The 27,476-nt window shown below is 45.0% G+C and overlaps 1 protein-coding gene across 2 annotated transcripts in view; it reads left to right on the top strand.

The window, feature by feature from the left end:
• Positions 1–27,476, top strand: part of SH3TC2 (SH3 domain and tetratricopeptide repeats 2) — a 63,128-nt gene that overhangs the window by 12,042 nt on the left and 23,610 nt on the right. For both annotated transcript variants that reach the window (XM_060143932.1, XM_060143933.1), the window contains exons 2-11: positions 3,903–4,001; positions 7,455–7,582; positions 10,755–10,860; positions 12,505–12,648; positions 13,706–13,907; positions 14,677–14,750; positions 16,935–17,130; positions 22,670–22,803; positions 25,594–25,635; positions 25,775–27,472. In XM_060143932.1, coding sequence (XP_059999915.1) covers positions 3,903–4,001; positions 7,455–7,582; positions 10,755–10,860; positions 12,505–12,648; positions 13,706–13,907; positions 14,677–14,750; positions 16,935–17,130; positions 22,670–22,803; positions 25,594–25,635; positions 25,775–27,472 — 2,823 coding nt within the window. The remainder of the gene's footprint in view (positions 1–3,902; positions 4,002–7,454; positions 7,583–10,754; positions 10,861–12,504; positions 12,649–13,705; positions 13,908–14,676; positions 14,751–16,934; positions 17,131–22,669; positions 22,804–25,593; positions 25,636–25,774; positions 27,473–27,476) is intronic.

The following is a 27,476-nucleotide window of genomic DNA, read 5'->3' as shown; positions in this document are numbered from 1 at the left end:
TGTCTCTTCTCATGGAGCCTTACAACAGGGACAGACTCACAAAGTTTGCCAGGGCTGGGTATAAATACGTGAGCTGTCAGTTTGGGGACCGTGATAGCCAGAGGACAAATGCCCCATAGTGGTGGCAGTGACTGCTCAGTCCCAGCTGACTGTTGCCAGATAATCATGAGGGTCCCAGACCACAGTTCTTCCAGTTTTCAAAGCAAAGCCAAGCATCTGGATTATGTAAAACATCCTGATTTCTAAATGATGTAGAGCAATTTAAACCTTAAAAATTCACTGTGCGGTAGCAGAAACTAACGCACCATTGTAAAGCAATTATACTCCAATAAAGATGTTAAAAAAAAAAACCAAAAAAACCCCCAATAGCTTGTTAAAATAATTCTTAAATTCCTTTAGCCTCTCCCAATATTTTAGTTACTTGTCCTCAGTTGCTCGTGTTTGCTCAACTTAGTATAAAATCCTTTAGGTTTTTCCCCTTCTTTAGATCTTCATTTCCTCATGTGGACTTTCACATTATATAAAACGTACGTTAAATAAAATATCTATGTTTTTCTCCAGTTTAAAAAAAAAAATTCACTGTTCAGGGGGGAAAAAAGAAAAGAAAAATGTGGGTTTTCTGTGGCCTGTGGCCTCTGGTATAACAGTTTTCAAACTCTGTCCTAGTGTAAGGAAGCAGGCTGCCACTCCAAGTGTGATCCTGGGACCAGCGGGATGGTCACCTGGGAGCACATTAGAAATGAAGAACCTCAGGCTTCCATCTACTGAGGCAGAATCTGCAATTTATCAATAGTCCCAGGTGATTCATACATTCATTAAAGTGTGAAAACTTTACGTAGATGTATGGTTTTTTATTTTTGAATTTTATTTTATTTATTTTTTTATACAGCAGGTTCTGATTAGTCATCCATTGTATACACATCAGTGTATACACGTCAATCCCAATCTCCCAATTCATCCCACCAGATGTATGGTTCTTAATACTAGCTTAAATCAGAATCGTTTGGGGAACTTAAGAAAAATACCTGTATCGATGCTAGATGATGTCTAGCTCTTCTCGGCCGGGCCCAAGTCGCGACTGACGAGGGACGGACGTTCATGGCGACCAGGACCGCTCTTCTCGTTCGGCCCCGGCCCCTTGCCTCTCCTCCCTGCCTGCTGGTGGTGTGTGTAAGGCAGAGGTGAGGAATCCCCGCTGGACCTTGGTCTCCCGCCCCCTGCCTCACGGCGGTAGCCGGGCTGACCGGGTCCGCTCACGCAGCCGACACTCTAGCCTCGCCTTCTCGGAGAGTCTCGCGAGGCGTCCCACAGCTCACCACGCGCCCCAGTCGATGCGTGAGCGTCCCGCCTACTCCCTGCAGTGCCGCTGGCTGGCTCCAGGCGTCCCTCAGGTGGCGTCGCTTCCTGTTCTCAGCGAGCCCCTCGGGTCCCCCCTGTAGTGGTGAGTCTGGTGAGCAGCTCTCTTGGGGAGTCCAGGTGATAAGGAAGGCACGCCGGTGTCCCTCGTAGGGGCAGGTGCCTTGTGGGGGTCGTCCTCATATGTGCAGGGGGACTGACTTGGCCGTGTGTTCCCCCTTCGCCGCCGAGGTTGTACGCGGGAGTGTGAGCTATCGTGACCGGCTGGGTGATGCGAAGGGGGGCTCAGGCAAGCTCCCTGGTTAGGCAAACGCAGGAGCCCGAGGCTTCGCAGGCGTTGCCCGCCCCTGACCATGAATGCTTATGTTGACCCCATGCTTACCCAACCGCAGACCGCCCCCCACCCCAGCCGAGAACTGGCATCTCCCGAAGTGCGTCCGTAGACCTGATGGGGAGACGTTGGGTGGGGGACTGGGGGACGACGCGCCCTGGGTGGGAAAGCCTTCTCTAGCGATCTGAGAGGGAGCGTTGGGGCGCCGTACCTCCTTGCCGCCGCCCCTCCAAAGCTCACAGTAGCCCCTGCAGCGTGTGTGGGCAGAACCCCTCGCCTTCCGGTGAGTGGTGGGCTGGCCCCGCCGTGAGGCCACGTGCCGCTTTTCAGGGGAGGGGGGAGAAAAAAAGAAAAATACCTATGACTGGGCAACACTATGAACGATGTAAATCAGCATTTCTGGAGATGAGGCCTAGGCACTGATATTTTTAAGAAGCAACCTGGGGGATTTGAATAGGCAGCCAGGGTTGAGAAGCGCTAATTTAGATCAAGCCCTCACTTATGACTGGGAAATGTGAAATCTCAGAAAATGAATGAATGAAATATCTTGACCAATGTTACCTACCTAATGTATCAGAGAATCTGATTTGTGCAAACTCATATCTCATGATTCCCAAGCCAGAGCCTTTTTGCTATAGTTACTTCTGGTTCCTGGAGGCAGAACCACAAAATGATCCTGCTAGACTGTGGCTCATTACTGCCAGCTTTCTAGCTAAGCTGCCTAACTTTCAGCACTGACCCCTAACAAGATATGCTAGATGAAGAGCTGTGACCTAATGGGCCTGTCCTTCAGCCCATTCAAGCCAAAATCCATTTCATTCCCTGTTCATTACCCAAAAAAGTGCTAACTGTTCCTGCTATGAGGACATGGAAGATCCTCAGCTCGGGTCTCAAAGTCCCACTGTATAGGCACAGAAGAAGGCAAAGACTTCTGGCAGCAATTTGAGGATTTGGGTTCAGCATTAACCAGCAGGGATTGGATGGAGCGTGATTACTTCATCTCTTATCACTCTTGGGCTGCATCAACAGAAACACAGGTCCAGAATGCAAATGTGGTAGGTCTGCTTGCGTTTGATCCACCAACATTTTACAGTTGAAGAAGCTGGATGGATTAGATGAATGACTGACAAATGGTGGTTGAGCCAAGATTCTTAATCCCTATTTCCAGTATCAGGTAATGCTTATAATCTTCTGACCCCATGGTGGAGTCCTTGAGCAGTATCCTGTTCAAAAGAACAGAGTAACCAACAGTAATGTGTTAAGGATTTGAGTTCTCTTGTTGTATTTTGAGGATACCATGAAGGAGGCCCACATCCCATATCAATACTTGTGAATTTCCCTTTTTTTTTTTTTTTTTTTTGCGGTACGCGGGCCTCTCACTGTTGTGGCCTCTCCCGTTGCGGAGCACAGGCTCCGGACGCGCAGGCTCAGCGGCCATGGCTCACGGGCCCAGCCGCTCCGCGGCATGTGAGATCTTCCTGGACCAGGGCACGAACCCGTGTCCCCTGCATGGGCAGGCGGACTCTCAACCACTGCGCCACCAGGGAAGCCCTGAATTTCCCTTTTATTCATTTTTACCTGCTGCCTTGTGCTTTATAGCTGTACTCTTCTTCTCTTTTCAACCCCATGCCATCAAAATAGCCTCCTTCTTAACCTTAGTCTATGCTATGATTTTCTTTCCTCTCCTTTTCACTCCAATTTTACAGCTGCAAAGACAGGAACACTTTAGAGAGCTGGGGAGGAAAGAAGTCCCATACAGGACTCTGTATAGTGGGCAGACAGAAGGGCAGTCTGGGGACAATCATACATTTCAGGGCCATTACAGCCATGCCCCAGCCACCTCCCTTATGATGCTATTCTCACTTGCTCTGCTCCAGCACTTGTGTTATCCACCTTGCTGTAGTCAGATCTATAATGACCTTGTAGGCTCAGCATATATTGAACACGTTCAGTATACTAGGCCATGGGACTCAGTCTGACCTGTAGGTGGGAAATTTTTTTTTTTTAATAAAGTGGGGACACCCAGGCTGCTATAGGATTGAGATAGTATGCTTTAGTTGAATACTAAATAATTATTAGGCGATGGTGGTAACAATTAGAGTTCTTCTAGGCCACCAGCCCTGGAGAAAAAAATGATCACTTGATAAAAACTTGCAATCCTTGCTTATAGCTTTCTTATACTCTCGCAAATGATCTTTCATTTGATCTCCTCCAGGTAAAGAAACTTCTTCCAAGGATCCAGCCATATCCACTGAGATTATATCCTTATCTGAAAACAAGGAAAAATGTTTCCTGCCACAGAATATGACTCCAGGTATCTAAACCCCAAAGACAAAACCTAGTTAAAAAATATTTTCCATGTAGAATATTACAGTAATCCCCTTATCAGTCCCATCTGCAAACTCCCTCCCTCTGATCCTTTCTAGGCACCACCATCAAATACATCTTTGTAAGCATGACCTTGACTATGATATTCACTTGCTCACAAATCTTCCAGTGCTCTCCATTGCCTGTAAGATTAAGCTAAGCCATCTCAAGCTAACACTCAGAGTTCTTCACAATCTGGCACATATTAGGAGCTCCATACATATTTGCTATATTAAATAAAGTATATCATCAAATAGATTTTAAGGTGCTGAAGGGCAGGGGTAATTTTTTGAATAATTAAGTATTCTACATAGTACCTAACAGAGTTTTTTGTACATAATTGGTGCTCAGGAAATGTTTGGTAAATAAATACATGAATAATTGAATAGGTCCATGGGGGTCATGTCTGTTTTCTGTATACTACCAAAACAGAGTTTTGGTAGTATACAGAATACAAACAGAGTTGGTTATACAGAATTGGTTAAATAAATAAGTGAATAAAGGGTTGAGTATGTGGGGTGAGATTGGCTGAGCAGAAGGATGTCTGTCTGAATCTTTCAGAAGGAGAAAAAGATTTTGAAATTAAAGTGGAAAAAATCTTTTTCTCAGGACATATCTTTCACAGTGTTCCCCTTAAGAGACTTCAGTGAAGCTGGCAAAGAGAGAACCATCCTCAGAGAGAGAGGGCTGAACCTTGTACTGGAAACTCTGAGGATAAACCTGTAGAAGATACAGTTTCTGTTATCCAGTAACAGGGACCACTTTTGAGGGCAAATCACATGCCAAGCACGTGCTAAGTCATCCCTGCATCTACTTCTCAGCCTCACATGCTCACCTCTAGAAGGTGGCACCACACTCTGCATTTCAAAGGTGGCAAACAGGGACTCAGAGAGGGAGGTGACTTCCCTAGTGCTGCACAGTTAATACGTTATGGGAAAGGCATTCAATCCCTGGTCCTTGTTTGTAACCAGGGTGTTCCGTTGCCTCCCAAACATGTACTTTTATCCAGCATACAAAATCGAGATTTGTGAAAAAAGATTTGCATTATGAATGTTTTGAAGGATATACACTATGTAAACAGGGTAATGTCATGCCATATTCTTTCTTTTCACAATTTCAAATTCTGTCAGACTTCTTGGTTGACAATAAGAAAAACCTTGCCCTCTGTTTTTTGGTGTTGCATCAGTCTGCTTATCTGTCAGCTTGGGCCATCCCTGAAAAAGCTGAATCACCCACCATCTGTTGTCTCATGAACACAGTGGAGTCAGCATTTTGTCTTATCAGTGCATGAAGGCAAGTGAACAAAGGGTACATGTAGGTGAAACTTAACCACCTGAACCTGAACTTGTCCGTCTTTCAGCATTTTCTGCCATGATGCTGTTTCCAGGAAGGTCATAGGGTGAGAAGGGGAGACTCATCTCCAACTGCCACCCTCTTCTTTATGAGGAAGAGTCCCAGACAGAATCAGTCAGATACATTATCATGACTAAACCACCGGTTTTCAGAAGTATTAAAAAAATGACAAAATGCACTTCACACTAAGACTAGAGTGAACTTGATTTATTCCCCTATCCAAAGAGGGCACTGTAGGATCCCACAGTGGCACAGAGATGCTGCTCTGAGTATCAGCTCTCATTGGTTGAGATCCACAAGCAGTTTGCTTATTTAAATCCAGGTCTTTTAAGTTCTATAACCATGGATTCAAGTACATGGCAAGGAGGGTCACATTGAAGGGGTCGTCACTTATCAGGAGCTTTTCCCAGGAAGATTCTGGAGGGGAGTTTAGATCAGGCTTTGAAAGGACAGGAGGTTTGGTGAACAGAAATCACAGAATCAATTAGTGTCAAGGTTAATTACATTGTAACAAGTTGGGGGCTGCGAGCAGTAACTGCTGGAGCACTGGGGTGGGGGGTTGCAAGGGGCAAAAGCTAATGCTCATGTGTGTATTGAACATTTAGTATGCACCCAGCACTGAACAAAATGCTTTATGCACATAATCTCATTTAGTAAGCCTCTTAAAAACCCTGTGGGATAGTACTCTAAAAGCCATCTTATTAATTAGAAAAGTCAAGCATAGAGAGGTAATTAACTGCTGAGGGTGGTGCAGTTAACAAAGGCAGAGCCGAGCCTCGAGTCCACGTCTGTGTGACTCCTCCTCCCTGGGCTTTACCTCCTCCTAGAGATCAGTGGTCAGTGAGGCTACCAGACAGTCGTTGGACCTGGACTGCGGCAGATGGAGGGCTTGCGTGAGATTAGAACACAAGCCAGGGAGGAATGGAATGGAACAAACATCCACCCAAAGCTCTCACCGATGTCAGGTCAGCTGGGCATGTCGTATCAGAGCTGGCCTGCAGCCACAGCATTTCCACGACTTCTTGGTTAGAGACAGGAAGACAGAAATGCAGGCTGCCTGTGTTCTCAGGCCAGCATGACAGGGGCCGTCTGTAATGTGCTCAGGAATTTGCAAAAGCCCTGGCAGGTTAGGGCTAGAAGACAGACCTCTGTGCCTATCTAGTTGCTGCCTTGAAGGTTCATTGTGTTTGATAATTATTAATGTGATTGGTACGTATTGTCTGGAGAAGGCACATGGCAAAGTGCAGTTATAAGATGAACCTCCTCAGTGTGGCCTTTCCCAGCAACACTAGCCACTCTCCAACAGCTCCATCACTCTGTCTCTTTACCCTATTAACATTTTTTTTTATTCATAGCACTTTTCTCCATCTGAAATTACTGTGTTCATGGAATTGGTTACTTGCCAAGAATACAAGCTCCATGAGAACCGGACCTTGTCTGTTTTGTTTCCTGCTGTATCTCAGCACCTAAAACAGCCTCTGTTCACAGTATTGAATGAATGTGCATTTTGAAGATATTAAAGATAGACTTTAATATATTAGCCACTTACCCTGACGAACAACAAATGCATAATCAGAAAGAAGCAGGTTAGAGGAAATGCATGTGTATATGTATAATGCATGTAGTATTAATATCTATTACATATGATAAATTTGACGTATAAACCTACTTCCATAAATATGGATAAATTAGTATGCTTTGGAAACTTTCACAAATCATCCACAGGAGGAAATACATGTTCTAGCTGGTTCTGTGTGGCACTGTTCCCTCAGTGCCAGGCAGAGCAGGAATATACTCTGTACAAACAGAAATAACCAACCCAACTGCAGCAACTCCTGTGATTCCAGAACATTCTGTGCTTCAGCATATTTTCTTCTGGGGGAGGAAAGTTTAAAGAATGTGCTCAGAGAATTGTTAAGATCACTTGTAATCTCTGATGAGAACATCAATTTAGGGGTTGGGTGTGGGAAACATTGGGGGTTATCTAATTCTTTCTTCCCTGTTTCTGCATTTCCATCCTGATCTTTCTCACTCTGTTCTCTTTAAGATCTGACGCTCTCCTTCAGTGTGAAGAGCCGCTCCAGGAGGTGTGTAAATGGCCCCTTGCAAGAAGCAGCCAGGAGGCGGCTCTGGGCGCTGGAGAATGAGGACCAGGAGGTTCGTGCATTGTTTAAGGTGAGCTTCGCAGAGCAGTGCAACCTTGTGTCCACCTTGTGTCTGTCCACAACAGCCTCTCCAACACCTAGGACAGTGCTAGGAAGAAAGTCGGCCCTCAAGAAAACATCTGACTGACTGAATGAACGAAAATGTACACATTCTCTGCTCAGCAGGAATGGGTCAAGCCTTGGAATCAGAGTCAGAGAAGATTTCATTTAAAATCTGCCACTATTAATTTTTTGACCTTCAGCAAATTACTTAACCTCTGTAGAATGGGAATCGTTACAATACCTACCTCATAAAGTATACTTTTTAAAAAATGTGGTGAATTTGACTTTTTAAAATTGTGATAAAATATACATAACATTTTCAGTTTTAATAATTTTTACTGAACAAGCCAGTGATATTAAATGCATTCACATTATTGTGTAACCATCACCACTGTCCATTCCAGAATTTCTCATCATACCAAACTAAAACACTGTACCCACTAAACAGTAACTCCCCTCTATCCCCTTTCCTCAGCCACTGGTAACCACTGGTAAGTGTACTTTTTTTAAGTACCAAAATTGCTAATCAAAAATTAATAGCTATAAATATTAGAATGAGAGGAGGAAAAGGCAATAAAATAAACCAATTTCTTATCTTTCATAGTAGGTAGATAATATCTTCAAGTGCTAAACCAAGGAAGAAGGGTATGACTAAATTATTTATACTTTAGGAGGTACTTACTAGGAGAACTAAAGTCAGGAATGTTTAAAATTTGCTGCAACTAGAGGTGGGGGAAAGAGAACATTGCTTTACATAATAAATTAGTATGTTCTAGTTATTTTACAGTTTCTGTATGAATTGATACAAATTAAAAAGAGAAACATACTCTATTATTCTGTCATGTAACAAAAAATATAGTGTTTGGTTTGTTGGGAGGAGTAAATGAGATAGTATCTGTAGAGAGCTTGGTGTTGTGCTTGGGTGGTAGGATATGCTCCACAAACAGTAGATACGTTATAAATAGCAGAGTCGTTTTGTTTTTAAATCTCCAGAATTCAGGAACTTGGAGGCATTAGCTACTAACAGGCACCATAGGGTTTCTTTTAATTTGAGTCGCTTTTGACACAGGCAAGAGCTGGGTTTGGTTGTGCAAACTGGCCTGCTGGGCTGAGTCTTGAGTGGGCAGGCTTGTGGGCCAAAGCTGAGGCCTGGAGTCAGTTGGAGCTGAGATCCAGTTTGAGCGTCACTGCTCCTTGACTTACCCTGTCTGCACCCTGGCATCCTTGAGTATAAAACAGGGACAATGCCATTTTCTGTTAAATGTGAGGTGCCATTTGATTATAAACACACTATTTTAAGAAAGAAAATAAATGCTGCCCATTATTTATGATGCCACACTTCCTTTTCTTTTATTTCAAAAATGGTGAAATGTGATAAAAGTGCATCTTAGAATGGGTTAACTCCTATAATTGCACTCTTTCATAGGGTTATTGTAAAAGTTAAATGAGGCATTGCTCATCAAACTCTTGCTGAAGAGCCTGGCATATAGTAAATTCCTTGTAAATCAGTTTTTACTTAGGACCCTCTTCCCTGACTGCCAGGATCTATATCCTCCGAGGATCCGGGGCCTCCTGGGGCCTGGTATGGGAGAACCCCAGAGTTCTGACTTTGCTGAAGTAGGGGCTTTTCCTTGGATCCTTCTATCCTCTTCTTCTTTCTCCAGGGTTCCCTCACAACAGGGATCCAGGGGTTGATCACTGGTGGTAGGACTGGCCTGGAGGGAGAGGGACATTCTGATCATCACTTGTTATAGTCAAGTCCAGATGTTTGGACAAGCAAAAAAGATTTTAGGGGAAAACCAAGTCTAGGCAGTGATTCAGGCCTTTTCATTCAGGTATTTAAAAAGGGGGTGGGGGGTACTACAGGTCTCTTCTTTCTCTGCTTGTGAGTGTGTAAACTGGCACAACCTTTCTGGAGGGTAGTTTGGCTCCTGCATTTTAGGATTGAAAATGTGCATTCCCAATTAACACTTCTTGGAATCACTTGTGTCAAAAAAATCAAGGGTGCATACAAAGATTTAGATATGAGATGTTTATCACAGTACTGTTTAGGATGTTAAAAAATTAAAACAACTCAAATGTCTAGCCATAAGAAAACATTAAGAATTAATTATGTTAATGTGACAACAGCATATGTAACCATTAAAAATAATGTAGATTATTTAATGACATGGGAGATGGTTCACAAAACATTGTTTAGGGACGAACGATTACAAAACAACTTACTAATGTGATTCTATTTATATAAAAATAGTTACATAGAAACTCATGTACAGAAAAAAGATTCAAAGAATACACAAAGTTGTTAACATTGATGATCTCTAGGAGGAGGGATTATGGATACTTTTTATTTTTGTGTGGTTTGGTTTTTCTGTTTGCTAGCTTCGTAAAAATAATTATTAAACAGATTCACAATCAAATTTGCTTCCAAGGTGCCTTCTGTGATTCATTCTCCACCCTCTCACACATACTTCTTTTTTTTTTTTTTAACACAAAAGATAACATTCTCTGCACACAGTTCTATACTCTGGTTCCTTTTTGTTTCTGCTGTTGTTTCAAATATTCAGCAGTGAATATTTGGAGCCTGTATCAATACACAAAGAGCTTCTTTATTCTTTTTTATGGATGCATAATATCATAATATTCCATTGTATGGATGAACCGTGATTCATTTTAACCAGTCTCCTATTGATGAACATTTAGGTTATTTCCTTTTTTTTTTTTTGGTGATGTAAAAAATCTATGCCAAAATTGGTGAAAGTGGTCAAAAGGTACAAACTTCTGGTTATAAGATAAAAAAGTCCTGGGGATGTAACATACAGCATGGTGACTGTAGTTAACAATACTATGTTGTATATTTGAAAGTTGCTAAGAGAATAGATCTTAAAAGTTCTCATCACAAGAAAAAAAGAATCTGTAATTATGTGATGTGGTGGATGTTAACTAAACTTATTGTGGCCATCATGTCAAAATATATACATATGTTAAATCATTATGTTACACACTAAAAATTAACATGATGTTATATGTCAATTATATCTCAAAAAAAGAAGTTCATACACAGCATGTTGTATATACGTGAGCTTGTTCACAGGACGCTTTTGTCATCCCAGGCTGACTCACTGTTCTTTTTTACTCAGGACCTCTCAGCTAGGTTGGTGTGTATACAGTCCCAGAAGGCCCAGTTCCTCATTACCTTCAAGACCATGGAGGAAATCTGGAAGTTCTCCACCTACCTGAACTTAGGTATGACATGCAGCAGGCAGGTAAAGGAGCACCTGCTTCTCAGTTTAGCCAATTTGCAGAGCTTGACATTAAGGAATTGGTCTGGCTCTGATAATTTAAAGCGGTAGAGTCTAACATGGATGGTTAACCTTTGAAATATCACAAACTGCCTGGAACTAAATCTAAAGCAAATATTGCCCTAAAATGTCACATGCAGCCCTTCTTTGTTTCAGGAAGAGAGTATTAGATAATCAGTTAAAACCGGCAAACAGTTTTTGATCATCTACTAGATTCAAAGTAGAGCTAGATTAGAAATTAATGGTTAAAAAAAAAAAAAAGAGAAAACAGTCTCTAGTAGGGTCTAAGTAGCTGTTCAAAAGTTCCAGATCCATGTTCCATGTTTTTGGAAAAGTCAAAGAAAGATATGGGGGACTTATCTGCTAAAGGGGCCTCAGGTTGCAGGGTTTTCTAGAAGGTAAAGAAGGATACTGGGGCACAGCACCAGTACCGATGTGGTGGGAAATAGTTTACCTGCCCTCTCCATGGAGAATAACTCATGATAGGAAAGTTACAATTGCAAAGCAAAACCAAGCAAGGCAAGAGGAAGCCATTTGAATTGATGCGTGTTTTACTTCTCTTACAAAATGCTGGGCTCCATGCAGACTTACACAGGAAGCGATTTTGTGTAGGGGTGGAGGGTCAAGATGGCTCTTGGCTAGAAGGTATAAGTTCTCCTCTTGTAGTCATGGTGATTTTTCTGCTCTCCATTCAACACATCTCCTTCTGTGACCATTAGAGATCCTTGTTATTCAAAGTGTGCTCCATGGACCACCAGCAGCAGCAGCATCACTTGGGACTTGTTAGAAACATGGAATCCTAGGCCACAACCCAGACCTACTGAACCAGCATTTGTATTTTAATAAGGTCCCTAGGTGATTTGTGTGCACACGAAAGTATGTGAAGCACCATTATAGAAGATACACAGGGCCTAAATCAGCACAACGGAGAGTGGAAAGAGACAGGTTCTGCATCTTAAGAAAGTGAGGAAGTCTAGAAAGAAGCAAAATTTTCATACAAGTAATTTAAATTTATAGGAATGTGTAAAATACTATCCATAATTGTTACAGTTTTACAGTTTGGACAGTTTTTAGTCTGGTTTTAACAAGTGAGATCTTACTGGGCATGGGGTGAGGGGCAGGGTCAGAGGGATGTTGAAGTAAATCCTGACTCATTTGTGGGCCATGGAGAACCTCCCCAGCCACTGCATCATCAGGGGTACAAGAATTCGAATTTGGTCGGGAGAACTTTAAGGGGGAACCAGGAACTCCCAGTGTCAACATTGTAATCTTGGAGATTCCTCCCTGGATGTATTATAAAAAAGTAACTTGGTCTGATAATCTTATTATGCATTTATGGAAACCCATAATATGTTGAAAATAAATATCATTTAAAAATGATTTGTACTTCCCAACAGATGCTGAGAAGAATCAATTCATTTTAGAAATTTTCTAGCTACCCCTCTTATGCTCTTCTAATTCAGTTAAGTGGAGTCAGATTAGGTATGGAGGTCTGGGGGAGAAATTCAGGAGGGAAATTGCTCACCCTAATGATCAGCTAATGGCAGAAATCATGCCCTTGAGGAATCTTGTTGGTTTGACTTCTTAGGCTACGTATCCATGTGCCTGGAGCATCTCCTCTTTGATCACAAGTACTGGCTTAACTGCCGACTGGTGGAGGATACAGAGATCCACGTGTCAGTAGATGATAAACACCTGGAAACAATATACCTGGGACTTCTGATCCAGGAAGGTGAGCATGGTGTAGGGGTGGGGATGGGGGTCTTATCTGGATATATGTTATCAGAGTCCTTGAAATAATTAGGATACAAAGGGAGGCAAAAACCATTCAAACATGAAAATATTCACAAATGAACCCACCTGTTACAATATTACTTCAACCATCTCTCTCAGTTTAACATCAATATCACATGAACAGCTGTGTAGGCCAGTCTCACTGATTGTCTGATGTTAGAACCACCCGGGAATTTTAAGAAGATGCCCATATCAGGGCTCAGCTGGGGCCAGTTAATCTCTAGCGATGGGGATCAGGCTTTGGTATTTTTTGAAAGTTGCCCAGGTTATTCTAATATGCATCCAAGATTGAGAACCACTATTCCAAACATGTGATATAATTTGATTGTAAAATAAAATTGCAGATCTTGCAAAACCTTCATGATTTCATGAGATCGAGGAAAGTGATATTGGGAAACTGTTTGGAGCACCCACCAGTCTGTTTACAAGGAAGGATCCAATCAAGGCTGCAGCCAACCGGTTAATGACTGATGACATCATAGACACAGTGAAAGAGCCATATTTGCATAGAATATTTTGCATAATGATTCCCTTTCTGATTGTTTTGCATGAATCATATATGAAGGAAAAACTTTCATACGGTATGACTGTGAAATTTAGTTGGAGAAATTATATTCACCCAAATCAACTTAATTTTATTCTTTTTTGGTCCTAAGATTAACATGAGGTTGCAATTATAACTGAAGTTCTGTTAAATATATTTTCATGAACTCTTGTTTCATTTTTTTCTCAAGGTGAAGTCCCAATTAAACCTCATTCTTGAGAATTATTTGGAGTTTTTGGTGTCTATTTTAAGTGAATTCCCTCTCAGTGGCTTTTTTCCCTGGTACCAGTTTTCCTGGGGTCACAAAGGCCTCTTGTAGTACCTCCCCCTGGACTGTGTACTTTACTTTCAGAAAGAAAAGTATCTGGGCTCTGATGGAAATATACATAGTGGGATACTCCATTTTCACTTCCTGCTACTCCTTGGAAAGAGCTTTTCTCATTCTCTGCAGGTCACTTCTTCTGCAGAGCCACGTGCTCCATGGCTCAGCCAGCTGAGAAGGAAGGGGAGTATTTGACACTTTGCAAGAATGAGTTAATCTCGGTGAAGACAGCTGAAGGCGAGTTTGAGTGGGAAGGCGTGTCCTTGGTGACGGGTCAGCGGGGCTTGGTGCCAGTGTCAGCCTTGGAACCCCTGCCTCTCCCTTTCCACCAGTGAGTAAGCCACTCACCTCCTGGGAGAGGGTCTCAGAGCGCACTGAGGTCTGCAGAACAGAGTAGGCACATTTGCAGATGTGGACATCCATGGTACCAGGGAGGGAACAAACGTGGGGGGCTTTTTATCTTTCGTTATTTTTTTAAGTCAAGATTTGCACAATTAGATGAAATGGAGACAACTCAAAGTTTCAGATGGACATTGTACCAAAGAAGAAATACACTGCCTGGTCTCCAATGCAGTGTTTCTCACTGTGGGGACTGGGGACCATTTGTACCAGAGTTGCCTGGGGATTCTACTGCAAGTTTATACCCTCTGGCCTCCTCAGACTCTCTTGAGGTTGGATCCAAAAATCTGCATTTTATATAAGCTCCCCTTAAACATCAGGGGATGTTTTTCACACTAAAGTTCCAGAATCCTTGCTGGAAGATGTTGTAAACTCAAACAGAGAGTGAGAGTAAGCATGATTCCAGGCTGTGGGTTCTGTGTGTGGCAGAGAATCTGACAGTGAGAATGGAATGGGATCCTTTGTTAGATATTTAACTGACAAGCTAATTGCTGAGCCAGAAAACATCCCAGGCCTGCTGAGCTTCTTTATTTTTCACAGTGCTTGATAAAAAGTAAGTTCTCATTAAATGTTTGCCACTATTATAATAAAAGTAACCAAAATTACAAGAATACTTATCAGCATCATTTTAATGGATTATTCTGCTCACTGTTCAAATTTTTTGAAATCCATGTTTGCAAACCCCATGTTTCCATTGGCAGATGGTTCCTAAAGAATTATCCAGGAAGCTGTGGCCTTTCCAGGAAGAGGGATTGGACAGGCGTCTATCAGATCGGTACGGCTGAGTTGAAGGCAGTATTATTAGGGAGATAATATTGCTCTGCCTCCTCCTTTTATCAGCAGATTTGGAGTCAGTGGATGTGAATTCCTGTCTCACCTCTGCTGCTGACTGAATTTGGGGAACCCAGTTATACCATCTGTTCCCATGGGTTGTCTTGCCTGTGAAATGAGAGGTCTCAGATGAGGGCTGTACTGTAGATATAAATACCTCCAGGGACAGGCAGAACATACAGATGCGTGGAGGGCCTGGAGGGAAGATGTTAGGGAATGGTAGGGACCATAGGGATTTAAAGATATGTGGGAAAAAAAAAAAGCCCTGTGTGGGCCAGATGTGGTGTGCAGGCTGCCTGCTTTCAATCTCTAGTCAAAACATTTTCTAATTTCCCTCAGAGTTTTGTGAAGTTAATCTTGAATTAAGGAAGATTAAGAATGCTTGGCACATAGCGGGTACTCAGTAAATATTTGTTGAATAGATGAAATACATACACATATATATATATGTATAAATACATGCGTACATTTTATGTAATCTCTATACACATGTGTATGTATGTATGTATATTTATATATACACATACACACATAAATATATACCCATATATCTATAAGTATATATGTATCTACTGGATAAGGAAATTTAATGTTTTCTATGTGTTTAGAATATACATTCCTTTCACCTTCATCCTTGGAGCTGCCTTCTCACACCTAGCACAAAGTGCAAGTTTTAAAGTTCTAAGCCCAAGTACCACTTTAAAAAAAAAGAAACAGAGGGAATTATGAGACCCAGACATTAGATCTAATTAATAATCAACCACAAACAAGACTTTTAGCTATCTGAGGCAGTATGGCCTTGTCGTTAGGAACATGGGGCTGTGAAGTCCTGTTCTGGGCTCCAATTCTAGCCCCACAACTTAAAACCAGTGTGACCTCGGCCAGTTCATGACGTGCTCTCACAATGTCACAACTTCCTCATTAGTAAAATGTTACTGTAAAACCAACTTTAAATGTTGTCATGAGAAACTAAACTAAATGACATCTGTAAATCACTTAGTACAGTTTTCTCACATTCTAAGTGTTTAACACATGGTAGATATTACCAAAGCAGTGGGAACTTCTGATTCTGAAGACAGAGTCAACAGAAACTTGACCAAAAATGTCAGGAAAAAAAAATCCAGTAGCTTTAGCAGGGGAGCTAAAGCAAATACGGAAACTGGGGCATATAAAAACTGCTACCTCAACTAGAGCTGGATTAGTGGAAAGAAGGGTTAACAGCAGTGGAGAGACTTAAGTTCTAGTTCACACACAAACTCCTTGGACAAATCACGTACCCTCTCAGTGCTTCCACCTTCTAATCTATAAAAAGGAGATTCTGAGAAGTTGCTCTGCTTACCCTTTGGGGCTCCTAGAAAGATCTGAGAAAAGGGACATAAGTGTACTTTGTAAACTGGAGAGTACAATTCTCATAAATATATCATTACTAGATCCTAGCGTGGCAGCTGATCAAGCTAGGTAGTGACCACAGTCAGAAGAGGAGTCTTCCAGAACCCTCTGGGTAACCAGCTGTTTTCTATTCGCCAGTGATATGAGGCTAACATGTATTGAGGGTTGCCTAGGTACCAGGCATTGTGCACTTTATCTCTTTAACTCTTCCTGATACTTGTAAGAGACAGGTATTCCCATTATCCCCATTTTACAGTTGGGGAAACTGAAGGTCATAGTGGCCAAAGGAGCCAGAAGGAAATGGAGAGATCCTACAGTAGTCCTCACCCTGGTCTGTGGATCTGTGCCAGTCATGGCAAAGTGTTTACATAATGGCAAATCAGACAAAGTAGGACAATATAGTGAGCTTTCCAGTTTGACATAAGCTACCTTTATTCTGTTTTAAGGTATACCTAGTATTCTGAGATTATATTTACTACGTTTGTTAAAATTTCTTTTATAAAACGGTGGTAAAAGTGGATGGGAGTTCCTTTTTTGAATTTCCTAGCTTGGCCAAATGAAAAGCCAGTTACCCTATATCATTCCTGCCAATTTATTTTTTTGAGGGGGGCAGAGAAATTTTACTGGTCCTTAAAGTTCTAAAGTCTGGGAACTCTTCATTTCATATTACACTGGAAGCTAGTGGAAGGCTCCGCTGTTCCTGCCTTATTTGGTTGACCTGTGTGCTGTTTTCCCTCAGGTAGAGGAAAATGTAAGGCCTGGAAAGAATATGAGAGGGAAGAAAAGGATGAACTGAATTTCCACCAGGGAGAAAGCATTGAGATCATCGGCTTTGTCATTCCTGGGCTTCAGTGGTTCATTGGGAAGTCAGTGCTCTCAGGAGAAGTGGGCTTTGTCCCCACCAGGAACATAGATCCTGATTCTTATTCCCCAATGTGAGTATGACACACAGACCCTCTGGGATGTGCTGGAGCAGGGCCACCTTACCCTTTGGTCCTGTCCCATTCTGAGCAGGTTTGAAGATGAGCTTCAGGGTTTCCTGGTAACATGAACCCAGAGGAGCACATTCTGACAATCAAGGCGACATGAGGAGTGATAGGAAAGAAAATATGAGCGATCAGGGAAGGAGTCAGTTCAGTTCATTTCAGCAGATGGTCATTGAGGCCTTCCTCTGTGCAAGGAGAGAAGCACAGCCCCCCAAACCCAGGGCCTGCTCTTAGCCTTTCCCACCCAATCAAGGGGCCCCATCAGGGGAGTACACACACAGGGACCTATAGACTGCAGCTTAGTGAATGGAGAGTCCCTCCCACATAGGTCTGTCTGCTGAAAGCTTAATGTATGGGAAGTCAGTGTTGGCCAGGATGGCAGAGTGCCTCTTTTACTCTTTCCTGCCTTAAGTATAGAAGGGCTGGTTCTGAGGAGCAGAGCCACCACATGACCAGTCAGCAGCAGGTGGCCAGCCTGCTCCATCCACCCTGTCATGGAGTGCTGGAGTACTGCCCAGTCTCTCTGGTTGGGCATCCTGCATGGGGATAGCAACAGTAGAAAGCCTGGGCCCAGGAAGTACAAGAGGGAACACAGAGTTGGTGGCTAACCTTGAGACACTGTAGCCCTCCACATGGGGAAAACACGGCCCAAGCAATGCCTAAGGCTCTGAACACTCCGACTGGAACTCCTTCCCTTGTGGAAAGAGCCACTAAGGAGAGTGGACCAAGGGCAGAAGCTTCCTCTAAGCCCTGTCCTTTTTAGGGAGAGAGGAGAGAAAGTCGTTTTCCCTACACAGAAATGTGGGAACCCAGGTACCTCTATAAGAGGAAGATCACTCACTATGCTCCTGGAGAGGTGTGGAGAACAATGAGAGTTTAGAAGGAGGTAAAGGGTGTCAAGAGAACTTTCCTCAAAAAGGTAACCTGTGAGTTCAGCTTTGCACGGTGTAAGACATTTCAACAGACGTCAATAGGGAAAGGAGGTCACAGGTAGGAAAGTAAGGGGGATGTTGAGGAACGATTCATGTTGTTGGGGGCCGGTCACCAGGAGGGTGCTAGTGTGGCAAAGGCTCAGCGGGGCCATGATAAAGACGGGAAACGCCTATGCCATGGGCCTGTCAGGGCATGACGAGCCACTGAATGTATCTGAGCAAGGGTGACATGATGTGACTGGGACTTCTGTCTAGGAAGCCAGCCCTGGCTTTGGCTGAGGTGTGCATGGTCAGGGGAGAGCCTGGAGGCAGAAGACCAATGAGAAAGCTGAGGTTCGGGGCATTTGGGAAGGGGCAAGGGGAATGGAGAGGAGAGGGCACTGCTAGGACCAGTCAACACACTTTAGAGATTCTGGGAGCTTACAAATACGGATACCTGTGTTCTGCCCCCAGCAGTTCATTCTCATTGGTCTGCGTGGGGCCTGGGCAGCCATGGTTGTAAAAGCTCCCCAGATGGGGCTGGTGTGCAGCCCAAGTGAGAACTGCTGCTAAAACTACCCCCTTAATTTACTGCAGGAGTAGTTGAGGACCCCCGGAGTGAAACAGCTGAACCATGGCTTGGGTCTGGAATTGCAGATTGCTGATGTTAAATCTAGGGTTCTTTTTCTTTTTTTTTCTTTTTCTTCTTTTTAAAATTTATTTATTTATTTATTTACTTTGGGCTGTGTTGGGTCTTCGTTTCTGTGCGAGGGCTTTCTCTAGTTGTGGCAAGCGGGGGCCAGTCTTCATCGCGGTGCGTGGGCCTCTCACCATCGCAGCCTCTCTTGTTGCGGAGCACAGGCTCTGGACATGCAGGCTCAGCGGCCATGGCTCACAGGCCCAGCCGCTCCGCGGCACGCGGGATCTTCCCAGACCAGGGCTCGAACCCGTGTCCCCTGCATTAGCAGACAGACTCCCAACCACTGCGCCACCAGGGAAGCCCCTAGGGTTCTTTTTCAAAAACAGAGTCCTGCAGCTGAGGTCCTAGTGAAAGGGAGGAAAAATAAAAAGAACAGAGACTCCATGGGGAAGAACCATTTATAGAGCAGAGGAAGGAAGAATGTATCAGAGGAAGAAAGAAGGACAGCTGAGGGGGAGGAACCAGCCATGTGGGAGGTGGGGGATGCTTAACACTGTGGAAGGCCTTTGAAATTGACCATTGAGAAGTCACGGGCCCTGGGGAGGTCACTGGTCATTGGGCGGCAGCATAGGTCAGTAATAAAGAATTCCAGAGCCAGACTTCCTGGAAGGCATTTGTGGCCATGTGAACACATCGTGTGTCTCCATTAGCTTACCAGCTGGGTGACTTTGGATATGTTAATTTGTTTCTCTAAGCTTCAGTTTTCTCATCTGTAAAATGCATACAGTGTTAGTATTTGCCCATAAGATTGTCTTGAGTTGAAATGAGCTGATACGTGTAAAACACTTAGAATGGTGCCTGGCACAGTGTGTGTGTGTGTGTGTGTGTATGTGTGTGTGTGTGTGCGTGTGTGTGTTTGTGTATGATCAATATACATTAACTCTTATTGCTGTTACTGTTGTGGGTGGTAATCTCTGAGAGGCAGTTTTAACAGGATACTGGGGGCCGGTGTCAGATTTAATCAATTATATTGAACTTCTGTACCTCATATCATGCCTCAAATGACAATAACCCAGTACTACTAAATTAATCTGATCATCACATTTTAGCTGGCTTAGTTGTACAGGATACACTCACCCTGCAGAATATCATCCCCTGTATCCAAGTGGTCAGGAAACCTCCTTACTTGCACAGAGTTGCCTGTTGGCCTCTACCTGGTCACCCGTGGGACCCCATGCACCAGAGATTGCACATTCGGTAGGGAAGGGGAAAGTGGACAGGAGACGGAGGGGTGGGAGAGGGAGAGAAGAGGAGAACTGGCTCATTGCACACTCTAGAAATCACTCTCTAGATTATAGATACCCCCGAAACACAGCAATTGGAGGAAAACCCCACAAACAACCTGCTAGCAGCAGCCAGGGTGTGGAAGTGCGGGGAACCATCCCTGTGTGTTGTGCTGTCTCTGTGATCAGGCCACTGGGTGTCACTCTTAGTCTGTGTTTGTTTAGGGTCAGGTTTCTGAAGATGGTCCAGCATTTGCTGAAATCTCCATCTTCTTCCCCCAGCTTTCCTCCCTGTACTGGTGTATTACTTCCTGAAGTGTTTGTACCCTGTTTGTACATATGAATGCATGTATGAATGTATCTATGTATCCATGCATGTATTCTTTGATTTATTCATTTAACCAAATTGGCAGTGTATTGAGAATGAAATTTCTCAGAAGCTGTTTTCTGAGTCAGATTTAGTCTTTGCCTCTGACACATGGGAAAGGGATCCTGCTTATCCGTGGAAGCAAATTTTTGTGGGTTTCCTTTTTTACAGCCCAGATTTCAACATCAGCTTCCTAATTTCACAGCAACAGCAGCTGGAAAACCCATTCTTAAACCTCAGGCAGGCCTTTTATCCGAATAGACAAAGTGTTTGTATTTGGCCAGAGTGACTTAGAAGACTCTCAGTATCCCTGTGTGGAGCACGTCAGCCTGCCGTATTTCTAGAAGCTCTGCCACACTCCTTCTAAGCCTGTCTCCATGCTGGGAGAGCCCTAATGTAATTTGTCAAGCTTCCTAGACTCTAAGTATCTGGGACTCAGGACATTAGCAGATCAGCCATGAGGCAATGGACACAGAGGCAGAAGACCTCAGCTTCAGTGTCAGCTTTACCACTTTCTAGCTGTGTAATTCTGAGCGTGGCACTGAATTACTTTCTGAATCTTCATCTATAAATATGGATAAAAATACCTACATCATAGGATTATTATGAAGAGTAAATGAAATAGTAAATTCAGGAATGCTTTGTAAAATTCAAGTGTTCTACAGAAATTTGGGATCATATTCTTTTTATCTCAAATGAGTTTAGATGTAGAATTCAATTACATGCTCTTTTGAGGATGGAAGCTCTTAGAGTGCTGGGGAGAATCTGGAGGTCAAGCCAGAGAGATGGGGGTTCAGTAAGTGTGTCAAGAGCCATAGATGTCAGGACACAGCTTTAGTGCCAGTTCTGCCACTAATTAGAGGTGTGACCTTGAGCAGTTCACATTAATGGCTAGTTTTCTCATCACTGACTTTCCAACTGCATTTATCTGAGCTATGGGGATAATGGGTAAGTGGCAGACCATGGCACTCCATCCCAGCCCCTCCGTTAACCCTGCTTGAAAGAGAGAACCTCTTCTTACATCCTACTTACGTCCTGCTCTACCATTCCCTAACTACCAACTTTATTTTTCTGTGCCTCAGTCTCTTCCTCTGAAAAAAGGGGATAAGAATAGTACCTGTATCATAGGGCAACTGTGTAGATTAAATGAGTTAATAGTGTGTGATTCATAATAAGCCCCTCCCAAGTGTTAGCTGTTATTAACTCTTAGGCTTCTAAGTTATTTTTGTTTTAAAACTGGATTCTAAAGTTTAAAGAATATTTAGAACTGAAAGAGATATTAAGTGTTGTCCAAATAGGCACTGGACTGAATACTTTCCAAGGCACTTCTAATTTTCATATTCTTTGATTCTATGACAGACCTCTAGTGAGCAAATTAGTTTTAACAATTAGTTTATACAATAGAGTGAATATACAGAACTCTATTATTTATAATCACTTCTTCCAGCCCCCTGGCCCTCCTTCTACCCCCTTCCCACACATTAGCCTTCTTTCTCTATCTTTTTTTTTTTTTTTTTCCTTGCGGTACGCGGGCCTCTCACTGTTGTGGCCTCTCCCGTTGCGGAGCACAGGCTCCGGACGCGCAGGCTCAGCGGCCATGGCTCATGGGCCCAGCCGCTCCACGGCACGTGGGATCTTCCCGGACCGGGGCACGAACCCATGTCCCCTGCATTGGCAGGCGGATTCTCAACCACTGCGCCACCAGGGAAGCCCTCCTTTCTCTATCTTAATGCTACATAACACTGTTCTGTGTCATGGAATCAGATGTCAACATCCAATGTGAAAGGTTCATTCTGACCACAGTCAAGTTTTCTCCATTGTTCCTCTGGATTGTGTCATTAGTCCCGAGTGTTTTCTTGAAATAACCTGTCAAAGAAACATCTTTTAGTGGTCCTTTTCCAACTCTTACATTTAGGGCAGCCAGTTCCTATATCTTCCCTTAAAAGTAGTCACCATGTGGTCTCAAAGAATGGGTAGGAGTCGAAGGAAGGGGCTTTATTTTTCTTGGGAGATGCCGTTTTAACAGGAGGGGTGTTTTCATCGCCACTTTGATCAATTCAGCAACGGCGTAGGTCAGTTCTGCACAGATGAGGTGCTACCAGCTCTTCTTCCTTGGCAGTATAAATAAATACATTATACAACAGTGAGATGAGGAGTCTGAGTTCAGCTCTGGGCACGTGGGTTGATGGCTCCTCTGTGTCCTTCACTACATCCTAGGGCGAAAAGAGAAGGGGTAGTGTCTGGAACCTTGCACTGATCTGTGTCCATGTCTTTTGCCTCAATACAGGAGCAAGAACTCCACCTTTTTCAGTGATGAGGAAAGATGCTCTCTGGGGGTCCCGGGAAGTGACAGGAAAGCTGAGTGTGCCAGCTTCCTCCACACGCTTGCTCAGACTGACATAACGTCTGTCTACCGGCTTAGTGAGTGTTCGCTCCTCAGACCCTGTGAAAGCCCGGGCTCCTCAAGATTAAGGGGGTGTTCCTAACTAGAAACAGAATATCTCTAAAGTATAATCCTATGCATGAATGTGAGGCTGTGACCACGGTTGCGTTGATGACCTGGGTCATATTTGATTAGCAGCATTTTCACTTTGCATTTCAGACAGTTCTGGAGTGGAGGGGGACTTGCTGCCTAGAAACTCTGAGATGTGATGAAATCAACTCAGCTATAGCATGGGAGGCTGGCTATATTGAGCCTCCCATTCTAATCCTGGAGAAGAAAACTTCCTGAGTTGTGGCTGAGGGTTTTCCTTCTAGGGCTGAAGTAGGTCTGGCTCCCCAGTAATAAAGGTGGAGCCATAGAATGTCATAGCTAGAAGGACCCTAAGAGATGACTTCTCCTCTTACTTTACAGATTAGGAAACTGAGGCCCAAGTGAATTAGTGCCTGAGCCAGGATAAGAACTGCCCTCCCCTATCTTCTCGTCAGGACAATCCCTACTTCACCACACTGCCCCTGACACAAAATGACATTGGACTGTCGGATGTGTTAGCTTTGCGTGGGTGAGGGACCTCAGTGCCTAGCACAGTTTTCAGCAGTGTCTGAATGACTGACTGAGTGAATGAATGATACTCTTTTCTTTTACTTTGGGAGGGGCCCACTGCTCTGTGTCAGGAAGTGCATTCATTGACAGGGTTTGAGGAGGGATTCCTGTTTCTCCTATCTCTTCAGTGATGGTGATGGTGTGTCTACCCCTGTATGGCCAGATTAGATGGCAACACATTTCATGGGTGCAGCCAGAGATTCTGCAGAAGGGACCCTCAGGCCAGCTCCCGGAGCAGAGGTGGGAATTGCAGAGCTTCTCCCAGGCACAGGAACATTTGTGAAGAGCACCTCACCCAGGCATCAGCACTAGCCCTGGCGGCACTTTCTCGCCGCAAGCCGATCACACTGCCCCACCAGGCTGAGCCAGGAAGCTGAAGCTGTGAATGCAGCCTGGTAGGCAGGAGGTCTGAAAGGTCTAAAAATCAAGGACTACTTGGGGTCTGCCTTGAAGGCAGGGTGGCTACAGGCTTGGATCTGGGGTATCTGCCAATCGTTGATCCAGTGGTTGAGAGAGGTCCAGGGGCAGGTCTCAGGCAGTCCATTAGCTCTTATCTACAGACCAGGAGTGCAACTCTGCTGGGTGCAGGGCTGCGCTTTATGGCTGCACAGGCTATCCCTGGCACCAAGGCAACCAGCAGAGGGTGCATCCTACTGGGAAATTCCAACTCCCCCAAGGCCTATGCCCTGTAATTCTTCTTCCCAGAGGAAGCATTTTTTTTGGTAACTCATGCATCATTTGTGCTCTCGGTGGTCCTGGCCTGCAGAGAAATGACTGCATAAGACTGGCACGTGTTCCGCAACGTCAGGGAGGGCCAGGTGCATGAACAGCTCTCCAGAGTCCAGCTCTCTAGCTCTGCTGTGTTTGGCTGTGGGACCTTTGGGGGTTACAGATCTTAAGTATGTGCAATGACACTCACAGAGGAAGCCTTCCCTAGAGAATAGCAAGTGGAGGCTTGACTTGGTGAGGGGCCTGCTACCCTCAAAGTGCACTGGAGAGCTCAGAGTGCAGGCACAGGTGGCTGGCTATTGCTTCTTTGCCAGGAAGAGGTAGAATCTTCTTTATAGCAGCCCTTGTCCTATGGAGCATGAACCTGGCCTTCGCCTCCACAAGCTCCACTGTGGCTGCTTTAGCCAAGGGGGTCAACTTCTTTGCTGCCAAACCCCAGGTTGACTTCTTGGTTCTCACCTTGTCTTATTTCACTTTTGTTATGTTAGGTGGCTGCACCATAAGCCACCTTGGTCTCCTTGACTCCTCTTTTCTCTTTACAGACTGCCTTTTCAGTCTCCTTCGTTGGCTCCCATCTGCAAGTAAATGCTGAAGTTTTTCTGGCTCATTCACGAATCCCCTCTCCCCACTCCTCCCCCACCTGCTTTGTATTTCCTTCCAAATCCTTCTTCTGGGACTTTGTCCCACTCTTTGTGACCTGTTGTCAGTCACAAATCCATATTTGGAAGTCTCCACTTTTCTCCTTGGCTGCAGATCTATTTCATTCTCTGCTAGAGCTCCTGCAAGTACCGCAAACTCAAAACGTCTAAAACTGCTCAAGACCGTCCCTTCTCCCACCTCATCCCACCAAGGTACTTTAGGGAACAAAACTTAGGAACTGTAGATGCTTCTTTACCTTCTTTTCTTCATTATTTACATTTGGTCGCCTCATGCTGTCAAATTTACAAAGCACATTGTGCACACTGAGTCTGTCTGTTGAGTGGATGGATGATGAATGAATGGAGGAAGGAAGAAGGCTGTACATACATAAATGGGAGGCAGTGCCACGTGCCACAGAGTGCGCTGCCCTTGGAGTTCTGTTCATGGCTTTGTCATAAACTTGCTGAGACATTTGGGCCTTCAGATTCCACCCCCTGCCCCCCCACCCATACCCACACCTCTTGTCATAGAGCTCATGTTTCTGGCTTTTCTTCTCTGACTCTGTTCTCGTTTCTACCTCAGTTCCCAACTGTAAGGTGAGTGAGTTAAACAAGATGATCTTCAGGTCCCTGCAGCATTGATGGTGAAGGGAAGATGCTGCCTAGTACCTTAGGGATGGCAGATGGTCTGAAACTGAAACACAAAGTGTCCTAAGGGGCCACTGGTCAGGGAGCACCTGTAGGCATAAGCATGCTGGGCCATTCTGACCTAACATAGGTTCGTCCTTCATCTCTATCCAGGTGGGTTTGAATCCATCCAGAGTCTTCCAAACGATCTGAGCGGTGAGTAGAGATCATGCTGAACCTGACCTCCAGTCCTGTCCAGGATATCCCTCCAGGATAGCGTCCTGTCCTCTTGCCAAGAGCTGGCCACCATAGTTGCAGGTACTTAGAGTTGCTCAATTCTGCCTGTCCCTTACAGCGTCCCAGCCCGAAGGCTTCAAGGAGACCCGGCCTGGTGGAGCCTGGGAGGAGCATCAGGCCGTGGGCTCCAGACAGTCCAGCAGCTCCGAGGACTCCAGCCTGGAGGAGGAGCTCCTTTCAGCCTCCTCAGACACCTATCACCTGCCAGAGCCTGATGACCTCGATGACCCGGAGCTGCTCATGGACCTGAACACCGGTCAGGAGGAGGAGGAGGCTGAGAACTTCACCCCCATATTGGCTTTTCTGGATCACGAGGGTTATGCTGACCACTTTAAGAGCCTCTATGATTTTTCCTTCTCTTTCCTCACGACTTCCTTCTACAGCTACTCTGAGGAGGATGAGCTCGTGGCCTACCTGGAGGCCTCGAGGAAGTGGGCCAAGCGCAGCCACATGACCTGGGCCCATGCCCGGCTCTGCTTCCTCCTGGGCCGGCTAAGCGTTAGGAAGGTCAAACTCTCTCAGGCCAGGGTGTACTTTGAGGAGGCCATCCACATTCTCAACGGGGCATTTAAGGACCTATCCTTGGCGGCTGCCCTGTACATCAATTTGGCGGCCATCTACCTGAGGCAGAGGCTGAGGCATAAAGGCTCGGGCCTGTTGGAAAAGGCAGGTGCCATGTTGGTCTGCCTGCCTGACCGGGAGTATAGTGCCAAGAGTGAGCTGGATGTGGTGGCCTATGTGCTGAGGCAGGGCATCGTGTCGGGCAGCTGCCCCCTGGAGGCCAGAGCCTGCTTCCTGGCCGTCCGATTGCTCCTAATCCTCGGCCAGCACGATGAGGTCCTGCCCTTCGCTGAGCGCCTGCAGCTCCTCTCTGGACACCCTCCCACCTTGGATGCTGCAACCACTATCTTGAGTTTTCTCTATGACAAGAAATACCTGCCACACCTTGCGGTGGCTTCTGTCCGGCAACGTGGTACTCAGAGCACCCAAGGGATGGCCCTTCCAATTTGGCAGGTCCACCTGGTCCTCCAGAACACCACCAAGCTCCTTGGCATCCCCTCCCCAAGCTGGGGTGAAGTTTCTGCCCTGGCGTGCCCAGCACTCAGGCAGGCACTGGCTGCCTGTGAGGAGCAGGTGGATCAGAGCACCCAGAGGACCCTGTGTCTCATCCTGTCCAAAGTGTACCTCCAGCATAGGTCTCCTGATGGTGCCATCCACTACCTGAGCCAAGCCTTGATGCTAGGCCAGCTGCTGAGTGAGCGGGAAGCTTTTGAGTCTTCCCTCTGCTTGGCGTGGGCCTATCTCTTAGCCAGCCAGGCAAAGAAGGCTTTGGACATCCTTGAGCCACTCTTACACTCCCTGAAGGAGACAGAGAGTGTTACCCAAAAGGGAGTGGTCCAGAACCTCCTGGGACTCGCACTTCAAGGTGAAGGCCGGGTGAACAGGGCAGCCAACAGCTATCTTTGGGCCTTGAACAGAGCTCAGGAGGCAAGGGATGTGCGCAACCAGGCGGTGGCTTTGGCCAATCTTGGCCATCTGACCCTTAAATCCTGGACTCAGCAGCCAGCCAGGGACTATCTTCTGCAGGCTGTGCAACTCTATTCTAAACTCCAGGCCAGCATGGAGACAGACATGGAATTAGTACAGGTGCTTCTCTGGTTGGCCCAAGTTGAGGTGTATCGACACCAGCTGGCCAGTGGCCGCTTTTGTTACGAAATGGCATTGCTGTTTGGATTAAGGCATCAACACCTGAAGAGTGA

This window comes from Lagenorhynchus albirostris, chromosome 3, assembly GCF_949774975.1.
Source record: "Lagenorhynchus albirostris chromosome 3, mLagAlb1.1, whole genome shotgun sequence".
Lineage (NCBI taxonomy): Eukaryota > Metazoa > Chordata > Mammalia > Artiodactyla > Delphinidae > Lagenorhynchus > Lagenorhynchus albirostris.
This window is presented reverse-complemented; position numbering and strand designations above follow the sequence as displayed.